General features: G+C 43.0%; 3 protein-coding genes across 5 annotated transcripts in view; all 3 read left to right on the top strand.

Moving 5' to 3' along the window:
* The first annotated feature begins 79 nt into the window (after positions 1–79).
* On the top strand, positions 80–1422 carry LOC107269303 (eukaryotic translation initiation factor 3 subunit G). Of its 2 annotated transcripts, none has more exons than XM_015743001.2 (2): positions 80–725; positions 795–1422. In XM_015743001.2, exons 1-2 carry the CDS (start codon positions 320–322, stop codon positions 1250–1252), a joined length of 864 nt encoding a protein of 287 aa, XP_015598487.1. In that variant the 5' UTR covers positions 80–319; the 3' UTR covers positions 1253–1422. The 2 variants fall into 2 exon arrangements, with proteins under 2 accessions (XP_015598487.1, XP_015598486.1); XM_015743000.2 differs by having other exon boundaries at positions 786–1422.
* Positions 1423–1481: 59 nt separating this feature from the next.
* LOC107269301 (quinone oxidoreductase-like protein 2) lies at positions 1482–5469 on the top strand. 2 transcript variants are annotated; one of them, XR_003060137.1, is made up of 9 exons: positions 1482–1851; positions 1988–2221; positions 2300–2491; positions 2556–2737; positions 2861–2952; positions 3024–3150; positions 3214–3343; positions 3487–3621; positions 5062–5469. XR_003060137.1 is itself a non-coding variant. In XM_015742995.2 (8 exons), the coding sequence occupies exons 1-8, from the start codon at positions 1597–1599 to the stop codon at positions 3538–3540; spliced, it is 1266 nt and encodes a 421-aa protein (XP_015598481.1). In that variant the 5' UTR covers positions 1483–1596; the 3' UTR covers positions 3541–4181. The 2 variants fall into 2 exon arrangements, 1 of the variants encoding a protein (XP_015598481.1); XM_015742995.2 differs by lacking the exon at positions 5062–5469 and having other exon boundaries at positions 1483–1851; positions 3487–4181.
* A 6497-nt stretch (positions 5470–11966) lies between these two features.
* The window catches only part of LOC107269297, a 39977-nt gene continuing 25075 nt past the window's right edge, over positions 11967–26868 (top strand). The window contains exons 1-2 of the mRNA XM_025086587.1: positions 11967–13712; positions 22158–22217. Of these exons, the coding sequence (XP_024942355.1) occupies positions 22184–22217 (34 nt within the window). The 5' untranslated portion in view covers positions 11967–13712; positions 22158–22183. The remainder of the gene's footprint in view (positions 13713–22157; positions 22218–26868) is intronic.

Genomic DNA, 26868 nt, shown 5'->3' with positions numbered 1-26868 from the left:
ATAAAAATATATAAATTACTTTTCTCTCAATATTCAAATTTGAAAGTTGTTTCAATTTCGACGGTTTGTTAGTCGACAGCAGCTACGTTTTCACTGAAGTGATGTTAGATGAAAAGCATGTATTGCGTATTTATAAGTATATAACGAATATTAGGTATATATTCAATGTATTTTAACCTTCGTTCGATCCCCGAGGAACCAGCCAATAGTAATTCGTTATCGTGTATCAGCTATTGTTCAACGCGCTAGATTATATGTAGAAATATAATTTAACATCAAGAAAAAACCCTGTTATTACTGTGCAGTAAAAGACGTTTTTATGCAGTTCATTTCAAATAAGGGAGAAGAGAATAAAGTTGAGGGTGATTCCCACGAGAAGCTTAAGAGCATGGAAGACAAGGCTGTTTTTAAGTGCCGTAACTGTAATGGAAATTACTGGACCCCAAAATGTCGTTACAAGCGTACCTTTGTTATTGATGGTATGCAAATTAAAGGATGTAAGCTTAAAAGAATAGATGATAAGAATGCCATTAAGTGTCATAACTGTAATGGAAATCACTGGACCAAAAAATGTCGTTACAAGCATGCCATTATACCTGGTGGTAGGCAAGTTAAACAATATAAACCTAAAACGATGGATGACAAAGGTGTCGTTAAGTGCCGTAACTGTCACGAAGGTCATTGGACCTCAAAATGTCCCTACAAGGGTAGTGTTCTTGCTGGTGGTATGTAAATTAAAGATTACAAACTTTTTACAAGCTTAACAAGTTGTGTTCGATGATTAGATTTTTCAGGAAAAGTACTGGATGACATGAAACCTTTATTAGGTCTTGCAATGCCCAGTGCAAATACTGAACTTGATAAGCCTCAGGGTAGCAAATATGGGCCATCCAGCATGCGAGGCAGAGGAAATAAACATTGTGATTCAATGCAGAAGCCTCGCAATGTCACCTATGCAATCCAGATCTCAAATTTGTCACACTACATGACAAATGATGAATTGAAAGAACTTGTCAAACCTTTTGGTCTTACTAAAAAGCTTTTTCTTGCAAAAGATCAGAAAACCAACTTATGCAAAGGTTTTGCTTATGCACATTTCAAGTTCCGAGCTGAAGCTGCCATGGCCATCAGCACGCTTAATGGCTGTGGATACGATCATCTTATTCTTAATGTTGATTGGTCAAAGCCTCCTGCCCAAAAAAAACTAAGTTGTAAAATGTTTTGGAAAAATATTGGATTGAGGACCTCATGAATGAAGATCTTGTATATCAAATGTCTTTCCATTAATAAAAAAAAAATATTTCAAATGATGAATTTCAAGCATATAAGTTCCAGGACCTATTATAAACTATTAAATGTATAAGATATCGTATAAAGATGTAGTACTGTACACATAAATGAATAAATAACATAATATACGAATTATTTATTCTTTAATTATTCAAATTTGAAAGTTGGTTCAATTCCAACGTTCCGCTACAGATGTAGTAAGTAGTATTTTGTTGTAGCGTATCAGATGATACTGGACGTACTAGGTTATACCGGTTAAATGTACATAAAAATATTTGGATATCAAGAAGAAATACGTTAATAAAAATGCCATTGGCCGCGGGACGTCAAATTTTTTCACGACTTTGTTTAAAGAACCATAATCAAATTTTATCAAGAATTGTCAGAGGAAGATTCAGTAGCACAGCTACGACGCAAATTGTATCGGATGCGGAGAACACTTCGAAGATACTCATACCGGCTCCAGAGCCAGGCAAAATTCATGCTGCCGTTCTCAGAAAGTTTGCTAGTCCACTGAGCATTGAAAATATCGAACAGCCAAAAGTTGTGCAACCTAATGAGGTGAGATTGACAATGATAGTTTAACTATTGCGCTTGAATATTCATTATCGACAGTATTTTACAAATAAAAAATGTATTAATTTGTATCTCTGTTTTGATTATTGGAATGCTCTAATGAATCATGTTTTCTTATTAGGTTCTTATAGATGTACATTACTGTGCTCTCAATGGCTCCGATGTACTGCTTGCTGAAAATATCTATATGTTTGAACCTAGTCTTCCAACAGTGCTAGGATATGAGCTGGTGGGTGAGCTTATTCAAGTTGGTCAAGAGGCTGAAAAAGCAGGGTACAAACCAGGAGATAAAATTATTGCCCTAAATAAGGAACGTCATGGAGGATTTGCAGAGCAATGTGTTGCAGAAATTGGGGTCTCTTTTCACAAGATTTTTACAAGCCATTAGGTGTTGTAACTGAGTAACCTTTACTTGATAATATAATACTTTTAGGATATTTGGAAAGTTCCACAATCGGCCAAATTGCGTGATGTTGTTTGCATATTGGAAAATTATACAACGGCACTAATTGGTTTGGAGAAGCATGCAGGAATTGAAGAGAACGATTTAATTCTGATTAATGTTGGTTTGGCTGGTGCAGGTTTAGCTGCTGTTGATCTTGCCACAAATGTTTTCAGAGGCACGGTATGTAGAACGTATTTATTGTGGAGCATTGATAATTTCCATGATTGTTACAAAAAATTTTCAGGTAATCGCTGTCTGCGCCACAGAGGAAAGAGCGGCTCTTGTGCGAGATAAAGGAGCATTCGCAGCATTTAAATTTAGTGACAAAAAATTAATAAAGCAAATTGAAGCTGCAGCTGCTGATCGCAGCATTAAAGCTATATTCGATGGTGTTGCTGGAGAAAATTTTAAGAAACTTCTAAAGTGGTAAGATAATGGATTCATATGATGTCCATACATTTTTAAAAAATGGGGGGATATATGGGGAGAGTTGGAAATTTGAGATATAAAAAGAGATTATGAGAAGAAAAACTATCTTTATATTTACAGTTTCACTGATGTTTATAACTCAAAAACAGCTGTGAAGGATATATTACGTGACAATAATTTTGCCGTGGTGGTTCAATACTTATCTCGAGAAGGTACAATCTCATTTTAAAACGTTTTACAATTAACAAAAAGCCATGATCTAATTATAATATTTGTCATGAAGGGCGCATGATTGTGGCTGGTGTCGCGGCAAACGTTGTCAATCCCCAAACTGAGGCGCAAGAAGGTTCCTTCAGTCTGACAGGGCTCAGTTTGAGAGAATACAGAAGAAAGAATCATAAATTATATCGGTACGTTCGCCTTTTGATTGATCCCTTGCAGTTTGTAATTATCGGATTTGTTTATTCAAATAGGCAATCAGGTGATGATGTTTTGGACTTTTTCGAAGAAGGTCTTATCAGGCCAATTATATCCATGGTAACCGGCTTATACAACATTAATGAAGCGAAAAAATTTGTCCTGGAAATGAAATCTTCCGGCAAAGTGAGTTAGTTAATTTTAAAGTTGCGTGTAGTTATCCATTTTGTTTAAGATATTCCTAGAAGTATCAGTATCTCGTCAAAAAAAAAAAGAGTATGAAATCGTACCAATCGAATGTTGTACAATGAATAATGTAAATTTCGCAGGTTCTCATAGACTTGAAGAACAAGGAAGCGAAAATGGAAATAATCAAGGCCTAAAATATGTGGAGTTTACATGCGATTGATTTTTAAGCAAAAAACATACTTGCGCCCAACTATTACCTATCTAGCCGCGTGCAGGTAAGAGTATTAAAGAGAAACGAGAAATAATTGCGCGTATACACGCTTGTAAATCATATTGTACATAATGATAATCATAGATAAATGTCACCTGTACAGCGCCTTTTTCTATCATATTGGAACTATTAAGATAATTTGTGAAGGTAAACGATGCCATAACCATTGATAACTGGTAGAATAGTGTATGCCCTGCATTTCGTTTGAAGTGCTTCAGGAGAACTTGGGCAAATGTTTCACTGTGCACAATCAGTTTGCCTTTTCGATAATTTTTATTCGGCTATATTAAAAAACATGCTAAAGGAAGAACATCTTAATTCTAACTTCTTCTTCTTGTTCCTTGTGGCTTTATGCCCTCATAGAGGGCCAAGTGCCAGAATCCTAACTTAATTGTATTGCTAAGCACGAATATTGCTTCCAGAAGGATTCCTTAATATGAAAATACATGCTTATCGGGAGGGAAAATAAGTTATAAATTGTGCCGAATATCAAAGAACGTCGAGACGAGTGATGTATATTAGTTAAGTTTAAAAAGTTAATAAAGAAGCTAAGTAAAATTGTAATGGCAACTTTAGTTTCCCAGGATTCTGTTTCATTGAAAGAAACTGCTTTCTAGGCCATTAAAAGTCTAAGAAATCCAAGAGTAACAGTAGGAGCCAAATTAGCACAAATCGTGCGAATCCATTATGAAAGCCCGCTGGTTTCGATTACCAGTTTACAAAAGGGTCTGATTACGCCTGTGACCTAGATGTGAAGGAAACGTGGTTACTTTTGGAAATAGCTTTTTTTCTAAAGACTCTATGATCAATAGGCACTTTGTGCACTGAACCTCGCAAAACGACTGCGTCCCGAGCGCCTCGGTAACAGTTCAGATTAATTTCGTCGCGGTGATTAGTGATTGGTCAATAACCTTTCTCGAAACTAGAGCAAACTGGCAAAGCACTGTCAAACACGTTGCGAATGTGTTACAAGTAAAAGTATTTGTTCGCCAAGAATGGCACAACTGCTCTTATAACCGGTGCTTATCGTCTGCTATAGAGAGATAAACGATAATAAAGAACCGTAGAAACAAACCCTGGAGCACTACTCGCACACTTCGACCCTTTATCGACATGAAAACTGACTTGGTTTCTAACAATCTATTATTCACTAATTACGTTACGTGAGCGTCGATCTCATTTTGTTTGACTTCTCAGGATAACTGAAAATCTTTGTCAGTCGGTTCGTACGTGATGATGTTCCTCAATGACTCGTGCCATCGTCACTTACTAATCCACGAGAAAAACGGTTTCACGAGCCATCGTTCGTTTTTCAGTGTTATCAGAGGTGAGCTCGTGACGGGCTCATTGTTAAATTATCGCGAGTGAAGAAGCATCTTCTGACTCTCCGGAGATGTTATCGATCGGTTGATTCATCAATCTTGCTGATTTCATCTTCTTACAGCTGATTTACGACCTAGAGATGGATCGGCGCTAGGACGTGGGAGACGATTGCAAGGAAATGCCAACTGACGCGAAGATCTACTTGAATCCTATCCGAATGTACCTAGATCTAGGATTTACTGAAGATCGATCCTCCAGGCGGCCATAACGCAGGCATTTATCTATTGCAGCTCGTTAAAGGTGAACTGTCGGCTGGATCGGTCGCCATTACACAAGTATCCGCGAACTGTCAGTTACAACGTTACGAGCGAAGCAAGGAAAGCGTCCACTGATTGCGTCATGCTTTTCTCTTTAATGGCGATATGAAAATCGCGGGGCTACAACTTTTTGTGAGTTCTTCGTAAATTCTCTTCTCCTTCGTATTATATTGTGCCTATTTCTCTCAAGTCGAATAACACCAAGAGAGCGAAGCTGACGAGGCGGATGATTTGGCTAATAAAAAAATGTCAAACTTTTTCTAAATAACAAGTATTTGTCAACCAAACCGTGAGACTGTGATTAGACTTTCTTTGCGATACTATTTCTGGTTAAATTGAACCCCTTTTTTTCCTAAATCATACTTCTGAAGATAATTTAGGATCAATTGCGGTAAAATTAAAGGTTGTTGTCTCTAAAAATGACTGGTCAAATGACATGGTTTCAGTTTTGCCGTGAATATTATCGACGTCAGGGACAAGGAAGGCCCCTTGACCGTCGGTAATGTCGAAAGTAGAAAAGGGAACAGTCATGTCTGACGAATCTAGTAGAAAGGCGTGGGTGCTCCAGATCACGAAGTCAAGCGTCATTCGTGACCCAAGACAATTTGAAAAAGTGCATCCAATCTCGAAGCCGTCCGCTTTTCCCAGCTTGTGAGACTGGACCTGCCGCTGTACCGTTCAAAGATTAAAAATGCCATAGGTAAACGGCGGAAAGGGCGTAATCGTATCACGCGTCATGACATTCCTGCGATACGATACGATACGATAGATACAGATACGTTTCGTTTCGCCTCGTAACACTGGGATCAAGGTGACAACATTAGAATAGTAATTACCCAAGGTAAACCCCTTTGGGCATGGGCGTGGTGAATCCGGTGGCATTGAAGTTTTGGAATTTCAGCTTCTACTTACTATTGTATTATTTAGTTCAAGTCCGTAAAACCATTCAAATGACAGAGCGAGAAAGATCAAAGTGGATTCTATGAAGAGCGGGCTCGCATCTTTCTTCTTTCTTCATCCACGGAATTTCTCTTTTTCTTGTGAGGTATTAAAAAAGTAGGGTTATCTATCATGCATTATCGTGAATGAGTCTAGTGATATTACGATAATTACTTCTTCGGTTTAGGTCAGCATCGTCTGCATAAAAACCTACGTGTATAGGTATGCTCTTTAAGAATGAAAATATCTTCACTTCACAGCCACTTCCTGTACGTAGGTCGTCTGAATTTTTCGAAAATTTTCCATTTAAAAGAAAAGGTATACGTTCCTCGACATCACTCGAGGAACGTATTCTCTTCTCGAAGACAGCAGCGGGCTCGATCTGCCGTCCACGTCCAACCAACCGGATATGGCGGAATCGACCTTCATGGCAATCGGACTGTACAATTCCCAGTTTTAACAATCGAAGAGACTTTCAAGTCTGGCGAAAAGAGCGGCTGGTGTCACTAATGGTTTCCACACGAGGGTGTCGTTGTTATTTGAGAATGTCAAATATTTTCTTGTCCCCGTCGCAAGAAGGGTCGCGTACGCGATACGTAAGCAGCGCTAATTAAAACGTCTGAAAATGATTTCCGAAGTCGGATTATTCGCAAGCAAAAATCTTGTATGGCCTTCAAAGTGCCGTGGAAGTCGTGGACGACAAAAAGAAAAGGTAAACTCCGAACGTCCTTTGATCTCAAGATATGTCGACGTTCTCAATTCCTGATTCCAACCATCAGACTCGTTAAAAATGTAGCATGCATACGCGTGCAGCTACACGGAAAGAGAGCGTTTTGCCCCCTGTGACTGTGGCAAAATACATGAGAAAAGCAGAGCAAGGCAAAAGCCAGACGATTATATGATAATAGAGAATGTATCGATTATTAAAGCGGATTTTTCTTTTCCGCGCACATGGAATTAATTGAAAGTGGAAGCGTGTCAGTTTTCGAATTGGCAACTGACGTCCAGGGGCGCATGCGCAGAGACAGAACTTTCAGAGGGAAAGAGACTGCCGAGAGAATCGAATCGAGGGGTTACGCAATGTCCTCCCAGTTCGTTGAAAACCCACAAAAAACCAAGTTTCTCAAGATACTTTCAAGCTAACAGCTTCTCTCGCGCGACTTTCTGGAAATAAATACACTGCCGGTCCGCTGGGAATCGAGCGTGTCCTGTCGTAAGGATCGTCGACCGGTTCGTTATCCTGGCATTCAAAGTCGTGTCGGTAAGACCGTTTGAAAGTCATCGATCCTCAAAACCGATTGATTCTTACGAAATTAGCTTGAAAGAATGTCAAGCGTGGATAATGATTGCGTCCACGTGTGATATGGTATACCTGCAGACAAATATGAACGCACATTTCCAGCGATATCGCAGTAAGAAATTTATGAAAGGGGCGGCGGTAGCCTTGCTGAAATTCTGCTCCCCAAACTTTATATACATATATCTATATAGATACATGTAACGCTAGATCTAGACATGCGTCCCCGTGCAATCTATGCACGTGTGCACAATCTATAGACTCGACTCCTTTCGCTTTCGGCTGAGTTTCTCGTGCGCGCGATCGTTCCGTCGCGATGAACATCTCATAGATCACAAGAACGTCAGGACAGTTATTGGTCACGGACGTCATACGGCGTTTATACTACACGTGGGATCTGTCAATCTGGTTTGCGTGACATTTCACTTGTCGCAAATGTCTTTTCCGATAGAGCAAGAGCCATTTTGTGTCCTCCAGCGATCGAGAGACGGAGAACTTTTAATCGGAAAGCGATTATACCGGTTAGTTTGGAAAAAATGTCCTAGGCTGCATATCCACGTGCATCGCTGATACGATCAGAGTTTCGAATCCTTGACTCAATATGACCCGATTGACCCCTTTGAGCGTACGGGAGTTCATTTATTTGGTTGGGTTTCAAAAATTCGTCGCGGATATTTCTTACGGCGAAGACGAAGGAAACTCGGTTTCGACATGCAGCCACATACCTGCATTGCCAAATGTATCGTGTACATTTGGAGAATTTTCTATTTGTTTCTTCAGGAGAAACGCGATTACTGCATGGCTCGAGGTTTTCGCGTGAATAGTAAAGGAGAAATAGAGAGAGAATAAAAATGGCGATAAGACGAGAGTGTGGCGTTACCGATTATCCATTGTCGGGCCCGATTAACTTCTGCGCTGTTATTATGATAGAAGGGAACGTGCGCCACGTATGTGTGTCCAGTCCGCGTCGTTCGCGGTGCCCATAATAACGTTACGACATATTGAAATCTATGCAACGGCCATAGGTGTATTTAATGTGTCTATAGTATATCTATCTATATCTATATATATCTATGTAATGGCACTGTTACCATTGTCCTTCGTGTCCGTTCTGGCAGCACGCACGCGAGCATACGCATGTAGGCGTGTAAAGTCGGCTTACATAAACGAGAATCGTAATGCTTGTCGGCACGCGATCTGCCTAAATCTAATTTGGGTCGATCGACCGATCAGGGTGCGGACCACTTAAGACATTTCTTTATCAGATCTGTTGATGCTCGGCGAGAGGATATTTCAAACTACAAGCGAAGGGATTCGCTTCTATCGATACTATCGGGATGCCACATCGATAGAATGTGCTACCTGCTGGTAATTCAATATTTGGACTTTCGTTAGAGCTATTATTTCTCTTATAAAGGGTAGATTTTAACTTTTCAGCATCTACGCAGAGTTACGTGTCGATTCGTCCTTACCGGAATTCCTGGGCGACTTGAAACGCCGCGGAGAAAGGCGGCCACCCACTAGCTTACACAACGGTGCTCCAGTTATTAGTGTGTGACTCTTTTTAGTCCCAGCCAGACACACCGTGACGCCATGCACGGGCAGCCGGTCCGCAGATTCCTCTTGCTCTGTATTATGCGTCGATTAAGGATCGCTCGAGGGGCCAGGTCAATCCGGTGAACTCTGCTCGGTCCGGACGGGATTCGATTGAGGGAAGCGTGTTGGCCCGAACGAGCCTGAGTATGGTCACATGATTCCTGGTTCTGAAGACTTTATTACGAGGATTGAATTCACGGTGAATTCGACCTCAACAAACATTCAATAGAAGTCGAGTCGCACTGGCGTATTAAACGTACCTGGTAATTCCACGTTTGATCTTGGTGCTCTCCTGTGAGACCTCGTAGTCCCTAGTAAGATTATTGAGTTAAAAGTAGATGGAAAAAATGGATTGTCAGCCGCCCCTGATAAAAGGTAAAAGGACGTCCAAATGAATTGAGCTGGTTAGGGCGAGCAAGCTTGGTCGTTGAGGCGAAGGCCAACCGGCTCACTTTTCCTTCGTTTGCTGCCAGTTCGCGTGGTCAACTGCCAACTGGCAGCTTCGTGTTCGTTGCACGACCCTGCTGAGCCGAATCGACCTAGGGAAGTAATGGCAGGGATTAATATTGGCAGCAGTAATAATATCGGACGAAGAATCGAATTGCTCCGTGCACTCGACGACAGCGGACCACCAGGTAGCCAATTCCAGTCGGTTGGCTGCTGGACTATGTCCACTCTGTGCACGAGGTGGCTCAGGTTCGACGTTTACGTATAGAAACACGAGCCCCAGGAAATCGAGATAAGATCTTGGACAATTCACGAGGTTAATGCGGTTCTATTTAGTCCTTTATATATTTTTGTGGTTATCCTTCTTTTTTGGTCTCGAGCATGTCCTGGTGGACGGCCTCGTCAACCTTTCCCAAACGGAGTCACGAAAATCTTTCTAAGCTGGTTCCGGACCACACCTACATTGTTATCCAAGAATATTGGCCAATTTCCTTATCTTTATTTGGTAGCAGACTCGATCTCTAGTCGCTTTGATCTCGAGTTCTCGTACTTTATTTATCAGATCGACAATTAATCACGATAGTCTTGATCATTCATGGACATGTCACCCTGCAACCCGATACCTAATAAGTAGATCAAAGAGGAATATTTTTATCTGGGAAAAAAGGAAAAATGATGTGTTTCTTTGCGACCCACAGGTCCTGCAGATGCTTCGCTCTCTCTCTCTCTGGCTCTTTCATTGTTCTCTTACGTAAAGAGAGGCCATTTTGGAAGTGCAACAACGTAGGCGCTACTCCCAATTAATCTCGAGCAGATGATGGATGGCGCTTGCCCTAGGTCCATCCGGGAGCCTCCTCGCACGTCCGCGCCTCTGCGTCCGTGGAAAGTGAGAGTGGATTCGGCAACATATTCTCGGAGTCGTTAATGCCATTGAGATCGTTAAAAGGTGGACCCCGGTTAACAACGCACCGACATCAACCGATCTCTTAATTGCCATTCTAGAATGCCTGCCGCTGTCACCGCTCAGGTGTCGGGATGCTACGTGACTGACTTGCCTTTTATAATACCAATCTTTTGAAACTCTCTACAATGTTAACGAGTGTACTGTGTCACGTTTCCATTCGCATGCAAGCAACTAGAGACACGCGTACAGTTTGCTCACATGCTTGTTACAATGAGCTACGGTTCCCTCAATAACAGCTGGAAGTGGCTTCAAAGACTTTCGAGCTAGTGACGGCTTGACAAACTTAATGGGGGACTGGATGCCGATCGAAGAGAATGAAGGTTCGCTATTTCGTCACAGTCTTGCCCTGCGGCCAGATAGCCACTCTCGTCAGGCACATCGTCACGACGTCACGTCTACGGAACATATTCTTCGCTAAAACGAATTCTCTTTTAATAGGACCTTTTCGAGTAAATTTCATTTTTCACATAGAATAGTAATTACGGGCGCGGACTCTGTTTATCTGGGTTACAGACGGTTCCCAATCTTTCAATTCTCCCGTGCTAACCTTGGTACCGATTTTTTCTTCTTTCTTTCACTTTTTTTTTATCTGGATACATTAGCGCTCCTCGCTCCTTCTTCATTCACTTTCGATTGCTTTGTTTATTAGTTGAAGTTTCTTGAATAAAATTATGTCCACATAACGACGTATTGATTAATTGTAATGGGAATAAAATATTAAAATGTCGTTTATTTCCAATATTTTATTTTATTTCGTTAGAAACGATTTCCGCGTTTCGATAGAACTAAGAGTGACTTCATCAACAATTTTCGCGTGGATGTCTGTGACAATAGTTTGTCAATTTCTTTCGGTCGATTTTAACAAAAGAATCTCCGAGTTTCGAGATCTTAAAATTCTTAAAACCACAATTCTTGTATCAGATTTCGCAGGTAACTCAGTCTTGTAGACAGATTCGAATTTACGTCACGTGCGTGGGTGCAACTAGCTCGTGTTGCAACTTAAGTTTTACCGATATTACACGATTCGTCGTGGGACCTAAGAAAACCGCTTTAGCAGAGCGATTCGTTGGCGTTTCAGCATCAGCATCTGTATCTATTCGCGCGAATTCGCGCGAAAACGATTTTGAAATAAATGCGACAAACGAAAACGACAGATGCCGATGATCGGTCAACATGTTAATTGCGCTATAGTCTTCATCCGATATCAGGCTCTTAGGTTGATATATCTGCAGTTCGTAAAAGACAAGGCTTTTTCATGTATCAATCTAGGAGATTCATCTATGAAACAAAAAAGATTGATACCAAAAGAAAATTGCAAGGAAAATTGTGACAAGTGTCATCCTTCGAAACGTACGCGATATAAATGTAACTTAGATAAAGGTTGATCGATAGCTCCCTCGACCCCAGATATTTCTCTCTCTCTCTCTCTTTAGAGTAAAAATATATATTTTGTATAACCCACAGGACGTCACAGAGGTCTGTGAAGCCAAACAATATGCTTAAAATATGTTAAATAATCATTGAAGGAAGTCAAGAAAAAGAAGTGGAGCCCGATACGGGAGTGAACTGCATTCTGCAAGGTCTTTCGATTTAAGTTGGATCCATCTTGAGTCTCGAATCTCCCTTCTCCAGGTGTGACTGTATAGTAAGCAGTGAACAGTGAACAGTGAACAGCGAGCAGCGAGCAGCGAGTAGTGAGTAGTGAGACAGTGGGGTCTTCGGGCGGACTCGCGAGCTCCGACTGACAGACGGGATAAGAAACGCATGCACGGAGCCAGCTACCAGCTACCAGCTACCAGCTACCAGTCACCAGTCAGCAACGACTTACTCCGAGGACCGAGCGAACGTCCCTAGTGAGACTCCCGATTTAAGTGAGGTCTGTTCGGAGTGTGACCGTGGTTTGACACACACCGTATACAGGACCAGGCAGGACACAGAATTTCTTTTTGTGAAACAAGGAAAGGAGGGAATACTTGGAGGCGGAACAATCGGTATTATCAACCGAGAAGAAGGAACTCCTAACTGTTTTTCGTGCTCCACTGGCGAATGGAGTATTCGAATAAAAAAGGATTTGACAGTGATTTCATTGATAAGTGTTTTCATTGACGACTGAAGCGAGATTGGCGAAGCAGCTGGAAAGTGGATTCGAGGATTTATAGATAATAATTTGTTGACTTGTATAAGGAAGTTGTAATTGATTCTGGCAGCATCCTAAGTGTCACTGAGATATTCTTTGCAAAGCGCAGCCGGGTACAAAAGCAGGAACAGCTGTGCGCAGCATAAATAGCGCTTCGAGGCGTGGAAAGAAGAAAGTCTTGGCGAATGTAGAGAGTCTTCTTATTCTCCATAGAAAACTCTGACTGCGTCGATCCTGAGAGTCTCAAATAAAATAATCCCACGAGAAGGTACATTTTCTCTGCGGTGGTGTGAAACAATAGGATTTACTTGTTGTATCTTGGAGAAATCATTTTGTCAAAGGATCTTTGACAGATTTCGAAATATCTTAAGGTCGACTTTTCGTTCCGAATAAATATTGAATACAAGTCGTGAGTGGCCGTCGACGTCGTCGAGTGAACCCGGTGAACCCGGTGAACCAAGTGAATCGAGTGAATCGAGTGAATCGAGTGAACCGAGTGAATCCGATACGCGATACGCGACACGCGATACGGGAGTTCGTTTTACCGTTAACCGATCGGTAGGTAATATGTCGTAATAAATGGACTGTTGCTCCGCATCGCATCGAACGACACGTCACGCGAACGTGCTTAATTATCGGTGCCAGGTGCTTTCCTGTGCGAAACTTCCTATTTGAAGTAATCAGTTAGGCCAGAGAGCTTGGGCTGGCTAAACTTTAGAAAGAGAAAGAGAGGCTGAACGAAGGGTCGGGCGTCGGGATGCGCGGCGGGCGAGTTTTTGGTCGTCGATCATGAAAACGGAACTCGCGCAAGGGCCGAGTTGTCGCTCGTGAGATGAATTTAATGCGCTGAAACTTCGATGCGATGAACATGCCCGGGGTTTCGAGTGCCTCCAGGGACAGATAGTGCTGATCCTTAGATTAACAAGGATCATTCGAAGGATCCCAACGGTTATTCTGAGACAGAAGGGCACAGGATAACTCTAGGAGAAGAGAAACAAAAAAATCAAGAAGCAATATAAAAACTGAAAGGAAATTTGCATAAGGTGATTGCATTAAAATCAGCGTCAGCATAAAGGTGAGGGCAAAATCTAAACTTTTGTTTTTCGTTTTTTTCTGTAAATACTTCTGTGTTTTCTTCTGTCGAATGTTTCGTCATTCGTGACGGAAACGAGCGTGACTATTTAATTAGGCTCGTAATGCTCAATCCTGAGGCTTCTAAATGGTCGAGTAGGCGACGTCGTGTTTCCGGACTTGGTCGCACTTCCGGAAATACTTAAAATTCCAAGAAGAAATCGTCGTTCGGACGGTTTTATTCCTTTCCTTGTCGACCCTCGGATACTCGTGTTTCTAATTAATTAGCTTGTCATTAACTGAAAAACTTTAAATTCCAGACACAGTCAACTTAATAATACCGAGTAATCTCGGAAAGCCCCAGCACGTCTATCGGAATTACCAAAAACAATGTTAGCCTAAGGGATTTTTACACTTTCTACCAATTAGTCCAAAATAGTTTATACGATTAGCCGAGGAGGACTCAGTAACAAAGAAGAGAGGATATCTCGTCTCTAGTATCACAATATTTTCCAGTCGATCCATTCGGTTCTCGATCCTTAGAAATGTTTTTACGCAGTCCAGCTTAATGTTCCGCGACAGCGCGGGCTGGCGCGTGGCCTCAGGAAACTCCGCATGAATTCCATTTGCAGCGCTGCAGGAAACGCCGCGCCGGTAGCCGCTGTCCAATTGGAACTAGCGGCAGCAACGGCTGCTAAGCAAACCAGAGCAGAAAGAAAGAACGAGAGTTACAAAACGAGGAAATACCAGGACTCGCTTCGGCAGCTAAACTTTCTTACACACGTGCACCTACGGACGGGTACATGCGCCCTAGTGAATTCCGGCGATAGGCAAGCAAAACTTGACATCCGCGAGCAGAGTCTGAAATATGCGTGTGTCAAGTCGACGAGCATTGACCCAGCCTTTGTGAAACATCCTGTAGGAAGGACGGAGTTAGGCCAAGTTGGTTACTACTGGATGAATCGCGCATTCGGAACGCAGTAATTGATTAAAGAGATGCGTAACGTCTCGCGTGTTGAGATCCTCGCGAATTTGTGACCAATCGTTAACGACGCGTTATGTCTGTCTCGCGTAATCTTTCGGCATCACTATTATTATTATTATTTGGTAATAATACGTGCCACACACTTTTACGTCCAATGTCTACTTAACGTTCGTTAGTAGCCTCTATAGTAATAGCTGTCTTGTCTTGATTCCACGTGTTTCCAACACGGAATTAAAGGTTGCGGCGTGTCCCGTTCTTGTGGCTAACGACAAGTGAATTCTCCTTAAGGAATTGGTCGTTTCACGAGCAGTTTTCTCCGAGAGTGATCCTTAATGAGTTTCTATGATCGTGACGGGTCGAAGGTTTCCAGTTGGTCCAGACTCCTTGGATGTGCAAACATAATGTGCACTATGTTCAATGGATAATCTTTATTGGAATTATTTGTTCATCCGTCCATCCGATGATGCTTTCGCGGAGCAACGAATGATGGACACGTGCGCCAGTAGGCCACGTGCTCGCCGCGTTCGCTCGCAGTGCGTTTTTTTTCAAATTTTACATCGCTCAGGTGAAAGGATCGAGAACGTTGCGTAAATACACGAATCGGCTTCTCTGAAATTCTCTTTTCGGACATGCCGCATAAAACGAAAATAAATCCTCTTGGAGCACGTGGAATGTCTAATTGTTATTTGTCTAAAGAAAATTTTAAGAATCCCGAAGGCCACGCATCTTTTATCCTTTTTTTTTGAGTTCGAATAAATCCTTATGAGAAAGTATCGATGTATCACTTTGACTTTTTCTTTTCGAACGAAGTACGATCGAATGACGAAATTCGATTCGAGAATACGGAAGTCCTTGAGGTATCGATTGCAATATATCTATCTTTGATTACATTCGATTCTCGCAGCATTTCTCAAATTTCAAAACAATGGCTTTCCCTCAATTCTTTCTCATTCCGAGGACGATAAGAAATCCTCACTTCGACGGACTCCAGAGTGCCAAAGTTTGAAGCCTATGGAACTCGTGGAAAATGTCTGCCGTCTACTGAATTCAGCAACATAGTCTTTTCACCTGTCTTAGCTTTACGATCAGAAAAAATTCCTAGACAATCCGGTTGGCAAAGTTACCGCTCGATCGATGGTTGCGAAACGCGTGCCGCATATCGCGTAACGATTCTTTGCCCGCGTAAATCTATCATGCACGAATCGCACATGGAAGCCAGCCGTTTCCTTCCTTCTCCTTAACGAGTGTTACCTTTGTTACCTTTGACCCGTAGCTCAGAGAAATTATCACTGCCCACCTAGCGGAACGAAAAACGTGCCTTGAACTGCATAACGCTTAACACACACCCTAAAGGCGGACGCAAAGTGAACGAAAGATATATCTGCTCGAGTATCTTCAGCCGAACTGACGGAGAACGAAGCGATGCTCGCGTCAGCCGTGAACCGCGAGGGAAAGTCTAGCCGTGCATCCGTAACGCACCTTACAATCCTTACACGATAGAGACGGGCACGTGTGTCTAGTCTACAGTATGGGAATCTGACTATAGACGTGGTTGGATCTCGAGATCTCGCGTGTAAGATAAGTTACAAGTTACAAAGTGTATTGCCGTTGCTGTTGCCGCTGCCGCTGCCGCTGCGTTCCCTCTGGTTCACGCGTGCCTTTACTAGGTGACGGTACGTGGGCCCTTTAATCGTCTTAACGACTCCTTTGATTCGCCGTAATCAGGATGGAAACAAGCAGGTATCGTGCCCGCCATTCTTTTTCCTCTTTTATCTCTCGGCTATTCCTCTTTTTATTATTCCTCTTAAGAGACACGGTACGTGCTATGGGACTTGTGTCGCCTCTAATGGATACGAAGTCCAGCGTTTCTTCTTTTATTTTGCTCCGTCTGAGAGGACAGCATATGTAAATGCAAGAGTGTAGCTATACAATCTCGTTAAGTCACAGATTTGTCAAAAGTATCGTAATTTCTCTCGGGCTGGTGTGGCTGTGGAAAGCAAAAGCGACGCCGTTATAAGAGAGAAATTTATGCCTGGCTCATACGGGATTTTGTGTGGGTGAAACGATATCGCGGACTTGAAGGTGCGTCTCACAACGAATCGCGAGTGTCCCGAGTATCGGCCGTTCCCATTAACATGCATATGTATTTGCGAAAACTGCACAGCGATCGGTGAAACGGTCGAGCTGCATATTGCCTGATAATAATAATAATGTCAGGATTTTATATAAAATAACGAGAAGAAGATATAGTTTGCTGTATCTCATAGCAATAACCCAATAAGGCATTAAGCGATTTTCCACTTTCTTGACGCGAATCACTGGCGGCCATCCATGAAATCTCCCGGTAGATTTGCGGCAATTTCTTTGTTACTTATCTATCAGAAGATTGATGGACATTAGGAGTAAGCATAAATCTCGTTACAGACGATACTTCTGCTATTTATTTGCACGTTTACGTGCCAATAAGAAATCTTTCCTTACGAAAAAGTGCCGAGTTCTTTGCAATACGTTACGAAATGCAAAACGGGAGCAGGGGGACGGTCGATCGTGCACAAGTAGAAAGAAGAGAAAGAGGAGAAAGAGGAGAAAGAGGAGAAAGAGGAGGAAGGGGAAGGAGGGAGGGTGACCAATTCGCTTAAAGAATGTTAAAATCTGTTGGCACATTCTCGCTTTGCCGACGACGCTTGCATAATATAAGGCTGCGATTTGATTTAACTAAGCAGCCGTGAAATCTGTCGTAACTGGTCACCGCGATATCGGCAGGTATAAATAATCCTGTGTACACGATTCTGTCGAGATTGTCCGTCGTAGGTAAATATACATAGTTATAGCGAATAGCATATACTATACTTCTTTAGGTTGATACGTACATCCGAAAGTGGCAATTGTCATGGGACTCGAATACCAAAGGGATACGATTAGGCAGAGTTTACTTCGTTATTAAGATCACTCGATGCAATAACTTTCCATCGCGATTTCCCCGTTTAAAGATTTCCCTGAAGTACGCGCGCACGCTTCTCAAACTGCAGCGATTTCGAATGACGGAAAACGATGGCGCCCGATTCTTTGAAATTGATATGTCAAATCGTTTAGGCGTTACTGTGCAATTTGCGCGCAGCCTAACATAGCAAATTACACGGGCGCACTATACTTCGAGCCACTTTTACAGCCCAATGATCCGAATAATCCCTCTTCTCGCAGATTCTGAAATTCGTAAATTGCATCGCGTGATACGTCGTTAACGATTACGCTCAACGGGTTATCCGTATTACACGCGCGGCATAAGAAGTTGCCATGAGACCAATGTAAATGTAGTTATGAAACACGATTCCGGAGAATCTGGCAAAACTTACGGGAAGCGGGTACCTGTAATTTTCCATTCTACGAGAAATTATGCTTATTTGCCATTTTTAGGGAAACAATGAAAAATTTCAAATTCTGCATATCAATTGATTTTACGTCAGAAACTCGTGCAAGATTTATCCTTAGCCTTTCTACTCCTTATTGCCAACAAAAGAATAATAGAGTTCCGCGTCTATTTTTACTTTCTTTGGTGTCCTGACGTTCCGGCGTTCCGGCGTTCTGACGTTCCAGCGTCGGCGTGCATGCACATAATGATTTACATAACCCGATCGTAGACCGGAGAGAAATCCGCCTACAATCGCTGCTTGTCTCTTTCTCTGCAAACCGTGTTACGAGTCTTTGACTTTGCGCTTGTATAGTTTGCAGGTCTTGCTAGACAGGTATACATAGGTATACATAGGCAGCTTTACAGCCTTACAGCCTTACAGCCTTACGGAGCGACCTACCGGATTACGCAGGAAAACGAAAATATGAATGACAGAATTACAATGTACGATTAAGACTGGAAGTTTGGGCAACACTGCCTGAACATCTGCCATAAGAAACGGTTGTCCTTTTGTGCCTTTCTTTTTCCCTTGTATTATTTGTTACTTTACACCGGAGAGACTTTTAATGGTTTCTCAAGCTATGTGGATAAAAATCACGTCACTGTTTTCATGGTGGCGTAAAAGAAACTGATCGGGAACGTCGGTACCAGTGGCTCCTTGCTTACGGGTAAATAGTGATCTATAGATCGCTGGTGAGATCCATTTACCTCTTAATATTCGCTTTATGTCGTTATTGTTTTTGTGCAATTTTTTTTAAACGACGCACTTTATTATCCAACTGCCGGAAGGAGTGCAGTTTCTAAAAATGAGTACAAAATCCTGATAGCAACGGAGACTGAAAACCCATGTTTCTCTCCCGGCAGGACATTCCTCGTGGTTGCACATACCAATGTATTATTGTATCCAGGAGCACATCTTGGCCGCCATCTTGGAATACCTTAAAGGATAACGACACCGAGGAGAACTCGTGCATCTTCCACTATACTTCTTTGGTTCCCTCTTTCTCATTCCATTCTCGGGTCTACCATTTTGTTTCTCATTCTCAGCGATTCTTGCCTGTCCCTTTGACGACCTGTTCCTTTCTCTGATACGGCATCTTTTTAGTCTCGAGTGAAAGCTTAAAAATATTGAGAGCACTTACCGATCAGCTGATTCGCTCTATTCGATCTGCGACGTTGGATAATTTGCAGCGAGCGTTTCTTACCTAATCGGATGCACTATGGACAGAGAAGCGGTCGTCACGTTCTGGTTTTCATTCAATTCATAACATTCCACCATTCCACCATTCCACCATTCCACCATTCCACCATTCCACCAGTCCACCGTTCCGTCGTTCCGTCGTTCTAGGAGTATCGCGTAATGGTCGAGTCTACGTGAAAGTGCCTAAAAAAGGGAAACTCTCTGCCCCCCCCCTTCCCTTTGCCCTTCCCCTTCCCCTTCCCTTTGCCCTTGCCCCCATCCCCTCGGACGATCTCTCGATGCAGCCGCTACACATGCAAACGTGTCCTGCGTGTTCGCGGACTCGTTCCTGAGGCTCTGCGAGCGATCGATATCAATGCGAACTCCTTTCCGGCTTACCGATCGATTGAGGATCAATTGAGGATCGATCGGACACGCGAGCCCTGAGCGATTTCCGTTTAATTTGCCTTTCAAAGGGTTGGAGAGACTGCCGGAAACACTGGGAAACGCGAGTCGCAGTCGCAGATAGAATCGATCTCGTTCCTCAAAAGTCATGAAGATCTGTGCCGATCCTCTTAATTCCTCTAAATAATAGAGAAGCGATCGTGAGATACCATTAAAGGAAATGATCTCGCACAGGTGACGGAACGATCGGCTATTTTAGAAAGCGTGATGCTTCTGCATCGACGTTTCGAAAGCATTCGAGATAATTTCGAAGAATCGCACAGAGGACGGACGATCCGTTTTTATTCTGCGACCAGTCGCTTCGAGCTGTCTTTAAGCTGCGTCTTCACAAAGCATCGATAAACTTATGGCCTGGACTGTCTTATATTGGCCTTCAATTATTCCTACGACATAAGATCGGTAGATGTCGAATATTTGGTCGAACGAGCGATTCGTCTTTTTCCGTACCTCTATACGATTTTCGATTTTAATTACGACGATTCGCGCCGCACAACGAAACGGAATCTTTCGCTTTCTCTAAATATACGCGCGTTATACGCGTTATACGCGTTATACGCGTTATACGCTTTATACGCTTTATACGCCATGTGCGCGTTATACTCGGAGAATGTGGGATGTAGCCTCAACCGAACGTTCCGCCTTCCACCTTCCACCTTCCACCTTCGACGGACTCAAATCTGGGTCACAATCGATGCTACGCAGCTGGACTCATGCTAATTTTCGATTTCTTCAAGTCAAATCAAATATATTAACTTGACTTTTGCTGACGAAGTTACGTTTCCCTTCCACGGAGCAAATGACGAATATTTTGCGCGTCTGAGCGAAGAAAAGTTCTTAACTGGTCGGAGCGCCATTGTCAATGTGATCTTGATCGTTGGAAATTGAGAACAGACACGTGACTGTCTTCAATAAATTTCAAAGAATCGATTCTTCATTTTTTGCCTCCCAACGTCTGCCGGAAGAGTCTCTATAGTATTTACAACATGTACCGTATACTTCTGTAGGCTCAGGATCAGTTTATGGAAGCACGGCGTGCGCAATGCGCTTTGGGCGTGGTCGATGTCTTTCGATTGGGCGATACGAATCGGGGAAAGTCGCGCGACATGGAAAAGTATCTTTACGTAAGGTGAAAATCGTTTTCGAGAGGTCGCCGATTATTCTTAAAGAATATCGAGCACGCACCGCGATCCCACGTGACACTTAGGAGCCGAACGTCTCTTCTCCCTGCTGTGTTGCGCATAAACTTGGCTCCTCTTTCTCTTTTTATTTCTTCACTCTATGACTTTTTTTCCGTACAATTGTGACTCCCAAGTGGACGTCAAGCCTCTGAGTCAAACCATAAAGATAAGGAACGTGGAATCTCGCATTGCAGTTTATGGGCTTCTCAATGCATTTATGCGCGTTGCCGCTTATCCGTGTAGTTTCGCGTGGGTGTTTCCATATTCCACGTTAGCGTCTCAGCAAATGTCCAGCACAGGCCGATTTGACAACTCCTGCGAATAGAGTTCGATAAGAGACACGAAGAATCCGAGTCCCACGCAAAACCCACGTCAATCTACGTGCAAACTTTTACGTCAATTTCAATTACCGTACAATTGTCCTAGAATGCGCTGCCCATACAGCGAGCCTTCGGGTCTTCGTTTTCTGTCAATAACAATCAAGTACTCGTCGTCCTCATCAGTGTGCTGCGTTCCAGCTTGATTTTCCTGTACATAAAACTTCTCTGGGATTTATCACACGTACCAATCGATTTGCGGGACTACCCAATGTCGTGTCAAGGTGGGTAAAAAATGGAGAGGAGGATCAAATCGGTTCACGGTAGCCACTGTAGTCGTCACAGCAACCCGAGACAATAAGCGCTCTCGCCTACTGACAGGAACCGTCTTTGCCCGCGACACGCAGGGAGTTTGATATTTCTGCGAAGTAGCCAATAAAACTGCTGGATTTCTTGTGGTCTAGGTTATTTGCTGATTGTCTGGAAAACTCGTTTAACGCCTTCCAGTTGACTCAGGTATTTCGCACTGGTAAAACGTCCAACTTTGTTTGCCAGAAACTTCAAAGGTTAGGCGCAAGTGCCAGGGTCAAGTGTTTCTTTAAAGGCAGCTATACGCATGCGCATCAGGATATGCGTATTGCATATTGTATGTACAATCTACTCAAGTAGTAAATCTCAAATATTGATAGCGCAAGATGCGCTCTGCTCGTATGGACTCTAGGAATAAAGCGACAAACGATCTCGAAGCCACCGACCGACCATACCGATCACAACCAATGCAAGTACATTATCTTTTTCAAACTTTTCATAGTTAAGTAACTCCAGATATTTCTTATTCGCGTTACTTGCACCTCAGCCTTGAGGTCCATAATATTCTGCTACTCGGCAATTCATCTTGTTTCTTTATTATTTCAGGGAAAGGATTCGATCATCTCGTAGCCATGAACCTCGCGCTGCATGGATTTTTTCTTCAGGGTAAGTTTACACGAGTTCCTTAAATTTGAAAATTCCCACGATTCCTTATGACCCACTGTCAACCACTGGCGATATAAATTCGTATCGTTGGTTCGCCTGACTGCAGAATCGATGACTCATTGGGAATACAGTCGCACGGAGGAAGGCTCTTGTTGCGTGGACACGACGTGACGTAGTTCGTCTCATGAAAGCCGCCGCGAAAATGAGCTTCCACCCGATGGAGAAGAAATTGAAATGAACTTCTTGCAGCAACGCACCACGCGCGTCACGCGCGTCGAGTCGAGTGGAATTCTCAGTGAGGAGCCTGCTGCTAGTGATAAGAGTTTTCAATGAATTTCGATGGGCCCTTAAAGGTTAATACTAAATAGACTGTCGCTCCGGGATGGAGCGAGGCCAAGGGAAAGGGACGCAGTGAATCGATGCAAGCTGAAGCGAAGTGCAATCGATGACAGACAGAAACGAAATGTCAGCGAATGACCGAGCCTCGACGATAAGGATCATGGCCGGTTCGCAATTCTCGCAATCGTTAATATCATTAATAGGATCGGATAGGTTAGGCGTTAGGCTATTTATCATCTATGGCGCACTTTTCTTTGTCTCTGGCCCCCTTTCTTCTTGGCGCATTACGTAGCTGCCTCACTTTTATTTATTTAAACGTCGTTCGTACGCACGAGGACCTGCCATTACCTTAGTCTAGTACAGACTAGACCTTTCTTGCAAGCATGGTACTTATGTCATATAATGGATAAAACTTTCTTATCGCACGAATCAATTTCTTATTAATTTTTTTTTTTTTTAAATCAACGAAATTAATCTGTATTTCCCACTTACAACGTCATCGCCTGACAGCTAATCAAGTTTGGCCGTGGGAAGGACAGTGTAGTCAATTTTCATCAACTCAAATAGGTTTTTGGGTTTATAATCCCGCGTATCGTGTAAGACAAAATTAAAAGGACAACCAGCACTGTGGTACTCCCCAAAGACGCAGAGTGGATCGAGTTGGGGAACACGTTGACAAGCTGGTAATTTTTCAGGGATTTCCAATCATCGGAGATATCGTGATGCCGCGCGCCAATGGATTTAATGTAGCAAATTAATGAGAGTGCTAACTTACTAGTCGCACATTAAAAACTTTCGAATCGATCGATCTGCTGCTGTTTTATTGATTCGTCTTGATTAATCCTGCGAATGGTCATCCGGTTGGGTGAATAAGACGCTACATACATACAGAGAGATCATGTACGGACGGGAGTATCGAGAATCGAGTAGGTGCAAAAATCGCCACGTGCTATCGAATGCCAATCATCGATACTCCTTCGATCTTAGTATCCTAATGATTCTTTCGATATCTGGATTGAGATCCGAAACACAAGAGCGGAAACGCCTCGAGGCTTCTCCGAAAGGAGGTCCGCTGCACTTTTTCTTTAAGCGAATTCACGAAAGTCTCTATATAGTGTACTCTCCCTCTATAAAGAGGTCACTTGGTACACACCTGCCTCTGATGGATAAAGGAACGTACACACGGACTCACGTCCGATAAGATCGACCCACAACACACAGAAAAGCTCATAAGCGCGAGAGACACGCGATCATCTGACTTCGACGACATAATGAATCAATCCATACTTGCCGATACGATCGATCCTTTCCCTGGCCCGTTTTACCCACTTGGCCCTTATTCGAGGCAGCCATCATTTCCTTCTCTTCAATTTCACCGAGTGAACATTTTTTATATTTCTTGAACACTCTTTTTTATGCACTTGCCGATTCTCCTCCCATTAACGAACGTCATTGTAATGAAAAGTAGTCGAGTATTTCGTTTCGCCTTTTTTTTGTCCAGTGTATAATTTTGCCCGTGCGCCTGCGCACTCACGCGTAGCAGCCACTGGAACGCCACCCTCGGAGACATTTACACTCCTGTATTCTTGCAGAAAAATAGTCAGCGCGTTTCACGCGAGCCCCAGGACCGGTTATACATTTTCTTATGAACAGCAGCCAAGTGGTTGCCGTTCGAACTGCTCGACTCTCCATTGAAACTAAATGGAAACGCCCACGTGCTGGTTGCCTTGCATGTGCAGCGAATGCTTCTAATCGATAGTAGAGTATCGACCAGTGATGAATGATCGTTTCATTGAATAAGAAAGAAGAAAAATATTTTTTCGTTCACGTCAAAGAAAAATAAAAAGTTGGAAAGATGGACAATACCTACAGAATCATGCGGCAGCTGATTGACCCGACGCGCATGAATCGCATTACGGTTCAGCCACCACGTGCTTCGGTTCTCCATTCATTAGTTATTCTTTCTTCGAGTTGATCTACGTAAACTCACACTAGCTATCTCTACGGCCTTGCAATACGTCATTGCGAATTTCGATAATGATCCAAGTCACCGTAAACTTTTTGGATTCTTCGTGGAATTCATTAAAATTTTATTAGCATACCAATTATAAATTCAAGAATTGAGTGAATTGAATTCAGTGCGATCGATAGATCGATATGGACTGTGCGAACTTTCGTACGATCGGAGGCGTTGACACCTCGATGTACAAGAAGGCGGAATGTCCTGTAATCTGGGAGACAGTAACTCCACGTAATGGAGGGTTTCCGTTTCCGGTGCGGGTTCTTGAATAGTAATGACTGGAGATCCCGTGAAGGGAGAGGCGCGGACCGGAAGTAGCTCGATTACACCAGGTGAGTGAGAGACTCAAGAGGAAAGCTACACTATAGGCTTTGGCTACACAGGCATGGTTCATAGAATGTGTTAATTATCGACGCTGTTCGGATATTCGCGATCTCTGATGGGCGCGTTGCGAAAGACGAGCCACTCGAGAAAAAACACGTTAAATAATGTAGATGCACCAGGAGGAACGTTTGTGTCTCTGTGCAATCTTAAGAAATTTTTTGGATTGAAATTTAAAGAGAAGCGGTCGCACCAATGTAGATTTCATTTACGGACGGACTAGAGGAGAATTTTTTATCAAGTTGAAAGGCTAGGAGGCCTGAAGCTGTCTTCCTATTGGTTCGTTCTCAGGCCCGATCGTAATCTGCACGCGACTGCTCGCTGATGCATCGTGGGAATATCTGGAGAACCATGGGAAATCCTGAAAAAGAAGAGACCGAGAAGAGGCTTACACGGTCAGTGCCTCCACCGACCACGACTAGAACAAATCGAACGTCGTGCGTCCTGCTTCGTATTGTTAGTTAATTAAAATTCTCGCTGATCAGCTTCACCCTGGGGGCGTTACATAGGTCCTGGAAACACGACCCACATAACTTTCAGTATGTCCACCAATAATTTTAAGTGGAAATATTTGCATGTATCTGATAATTTGCTGTGTTTCTAATTCCTTCCCGTTCGATCGGTACAGGTGTATTGGATGCTTTAGAAGCTGGTGCCCAGGCACTTTGGCACCCACTAATGACCACCGACAACTAATTTTTAGCGTCTAGAGAATTTCCAAAGATGCACAATTGAAAGGCAAACAGGTCGTTTCACTTTTCGACGGCTCTCACCAGTTACAAGACAAGGACCAGGTAAAATCGTCTATGACATCCGGGGGACGCGAGGCGTCGTATCACATCGGGCAATGGTTACTCCCGTTGCTCCTGAAATCTTAAAAAAAAATTCGCAGAGTCCGGATCCGTTGGATAATCTGAAAAAAAAGCGGAAATCAATGTACCTGCCTGTACTCAGACTAACTGGCGATCTCTTGCGGTGAGCTGCCACGAAGAAGAACAATCAAACCGGTAATGAATAAACCTCATAGAAAGTAAAGTGGCATGCCGAATCGATCGAAGCTACATTGTCCGTAAAATTCAGGAAATTGTCTGGAAGCGATAACCGTCACGTAAAATCTCTAAGATATCGTTACGTAATAAGAGAGCGTGCTCGGTGCTTCGTTCTTGGTGCTAGTGGACCACTTTTTGCCTTTTACGACGCATTGTTTACCATTCGCGTAACAGTCACGATGTCCGACCTAGTAGATCGATTTTCACCGAATTTCTAGGATTTTCGAAAATCAGACGCGCGGACAGTGCTCTTAGTACTAAATCAGTCGATTATCCAGGAATCTAAGGGTTCCTCCGTGCTACGAACAAAACGCCCGTGTGCCCGTCTTTGCGACTCCTCGTCATTGTCCAACCGCCACGTTTCCGAATGGCAATTGACGGCATTAGCCCTCATTAACATTGGCTGCCTACTGCGAATACGGAGACGACACACCACTCCGATTCCCTCGGCGGTTCCTATGCTAATGTCTCTATTTATAGAATCTACGAATTTCGAGAAAATAAAGTTCGTTTAAGAAGAAGATGACGAAGCTGGAGATAAAGGTCGACGCGCAGTATATAAATCAGTGAAGAACATGATAAGATGCCAAAATTGGCTGCAAGCGCGCGGATGGGAATCCGCAAAATAAGGATGTGCACTTGGCTGGTGGCAATACACACGCGCAAGCGTAACGTATTGTTTGACGTGCATATACGATTATACATGCCATAGGGTACAATGGAAAATCACGTATGTGCTGGTGGATCGGATGTGCTGCCACTCGAGGGATAATCGTCATAAATATTTAGCGAGCCGGTTAACTGGCTGCGACCTTTCGCTTTTGCTTCAAAGGACAGCTTTTTTTTTTTTTTTTTTTTTTTT

The sequence above is a fragment of the Cephus cinctus genome, unplaced genomic scaffold (genome assembly GCF_000341935.2).
Source record: "Cephus cinctus unplaced genomic scaffold, Ccin1 Ccin1_scaffold0629, whole genome shotgun sequence".
Lineage (NCBI taxonomy): Eukaryota > Metazoa > Arthropoda > Insecta > Hymenoptera > Cephidae > Cephus > Cephus cinctus.
This window is presented reverse-complemented; position numbering and strand designations above follow the sequence as displayed.

Coding starts and splice junctions, on each gene's coding strand:
- LOC107269303 (XM_015743000.2), top strand. CDS start 320: ATGCAGTTCATTTCAAATAAGGGAGAAGAGAATAAAGTTGAGGGTGAT. Junction 726..785: donor GGGTAGTGTTCTTGCTGGTG/GTATGTAAATTA, acceptor TTCGATGATTAG/ATTTTTCAGGAAAAGTACTG.
- LOC107269301 (XM_015742995.2), top strand. CDS start 1,597: ATGCCATTGGCCGCGGGACGTCAAATTTTTTCACGACTTTGTTTAAAG. Junction 2,738..2,860: donor TTTAAGAAACTTCTAAAGTG/GTAAGATAATGG, acceptor TTATATTTACAG/TTTCACTGATGTTTATAACT. Junction 2,953..3,023: donor TCAATACTTATCTCGAGAAG/GTACAATCTCAT, acceptor TTTGTCATGAAG/GGCGCATGATTGTGGCTGGT.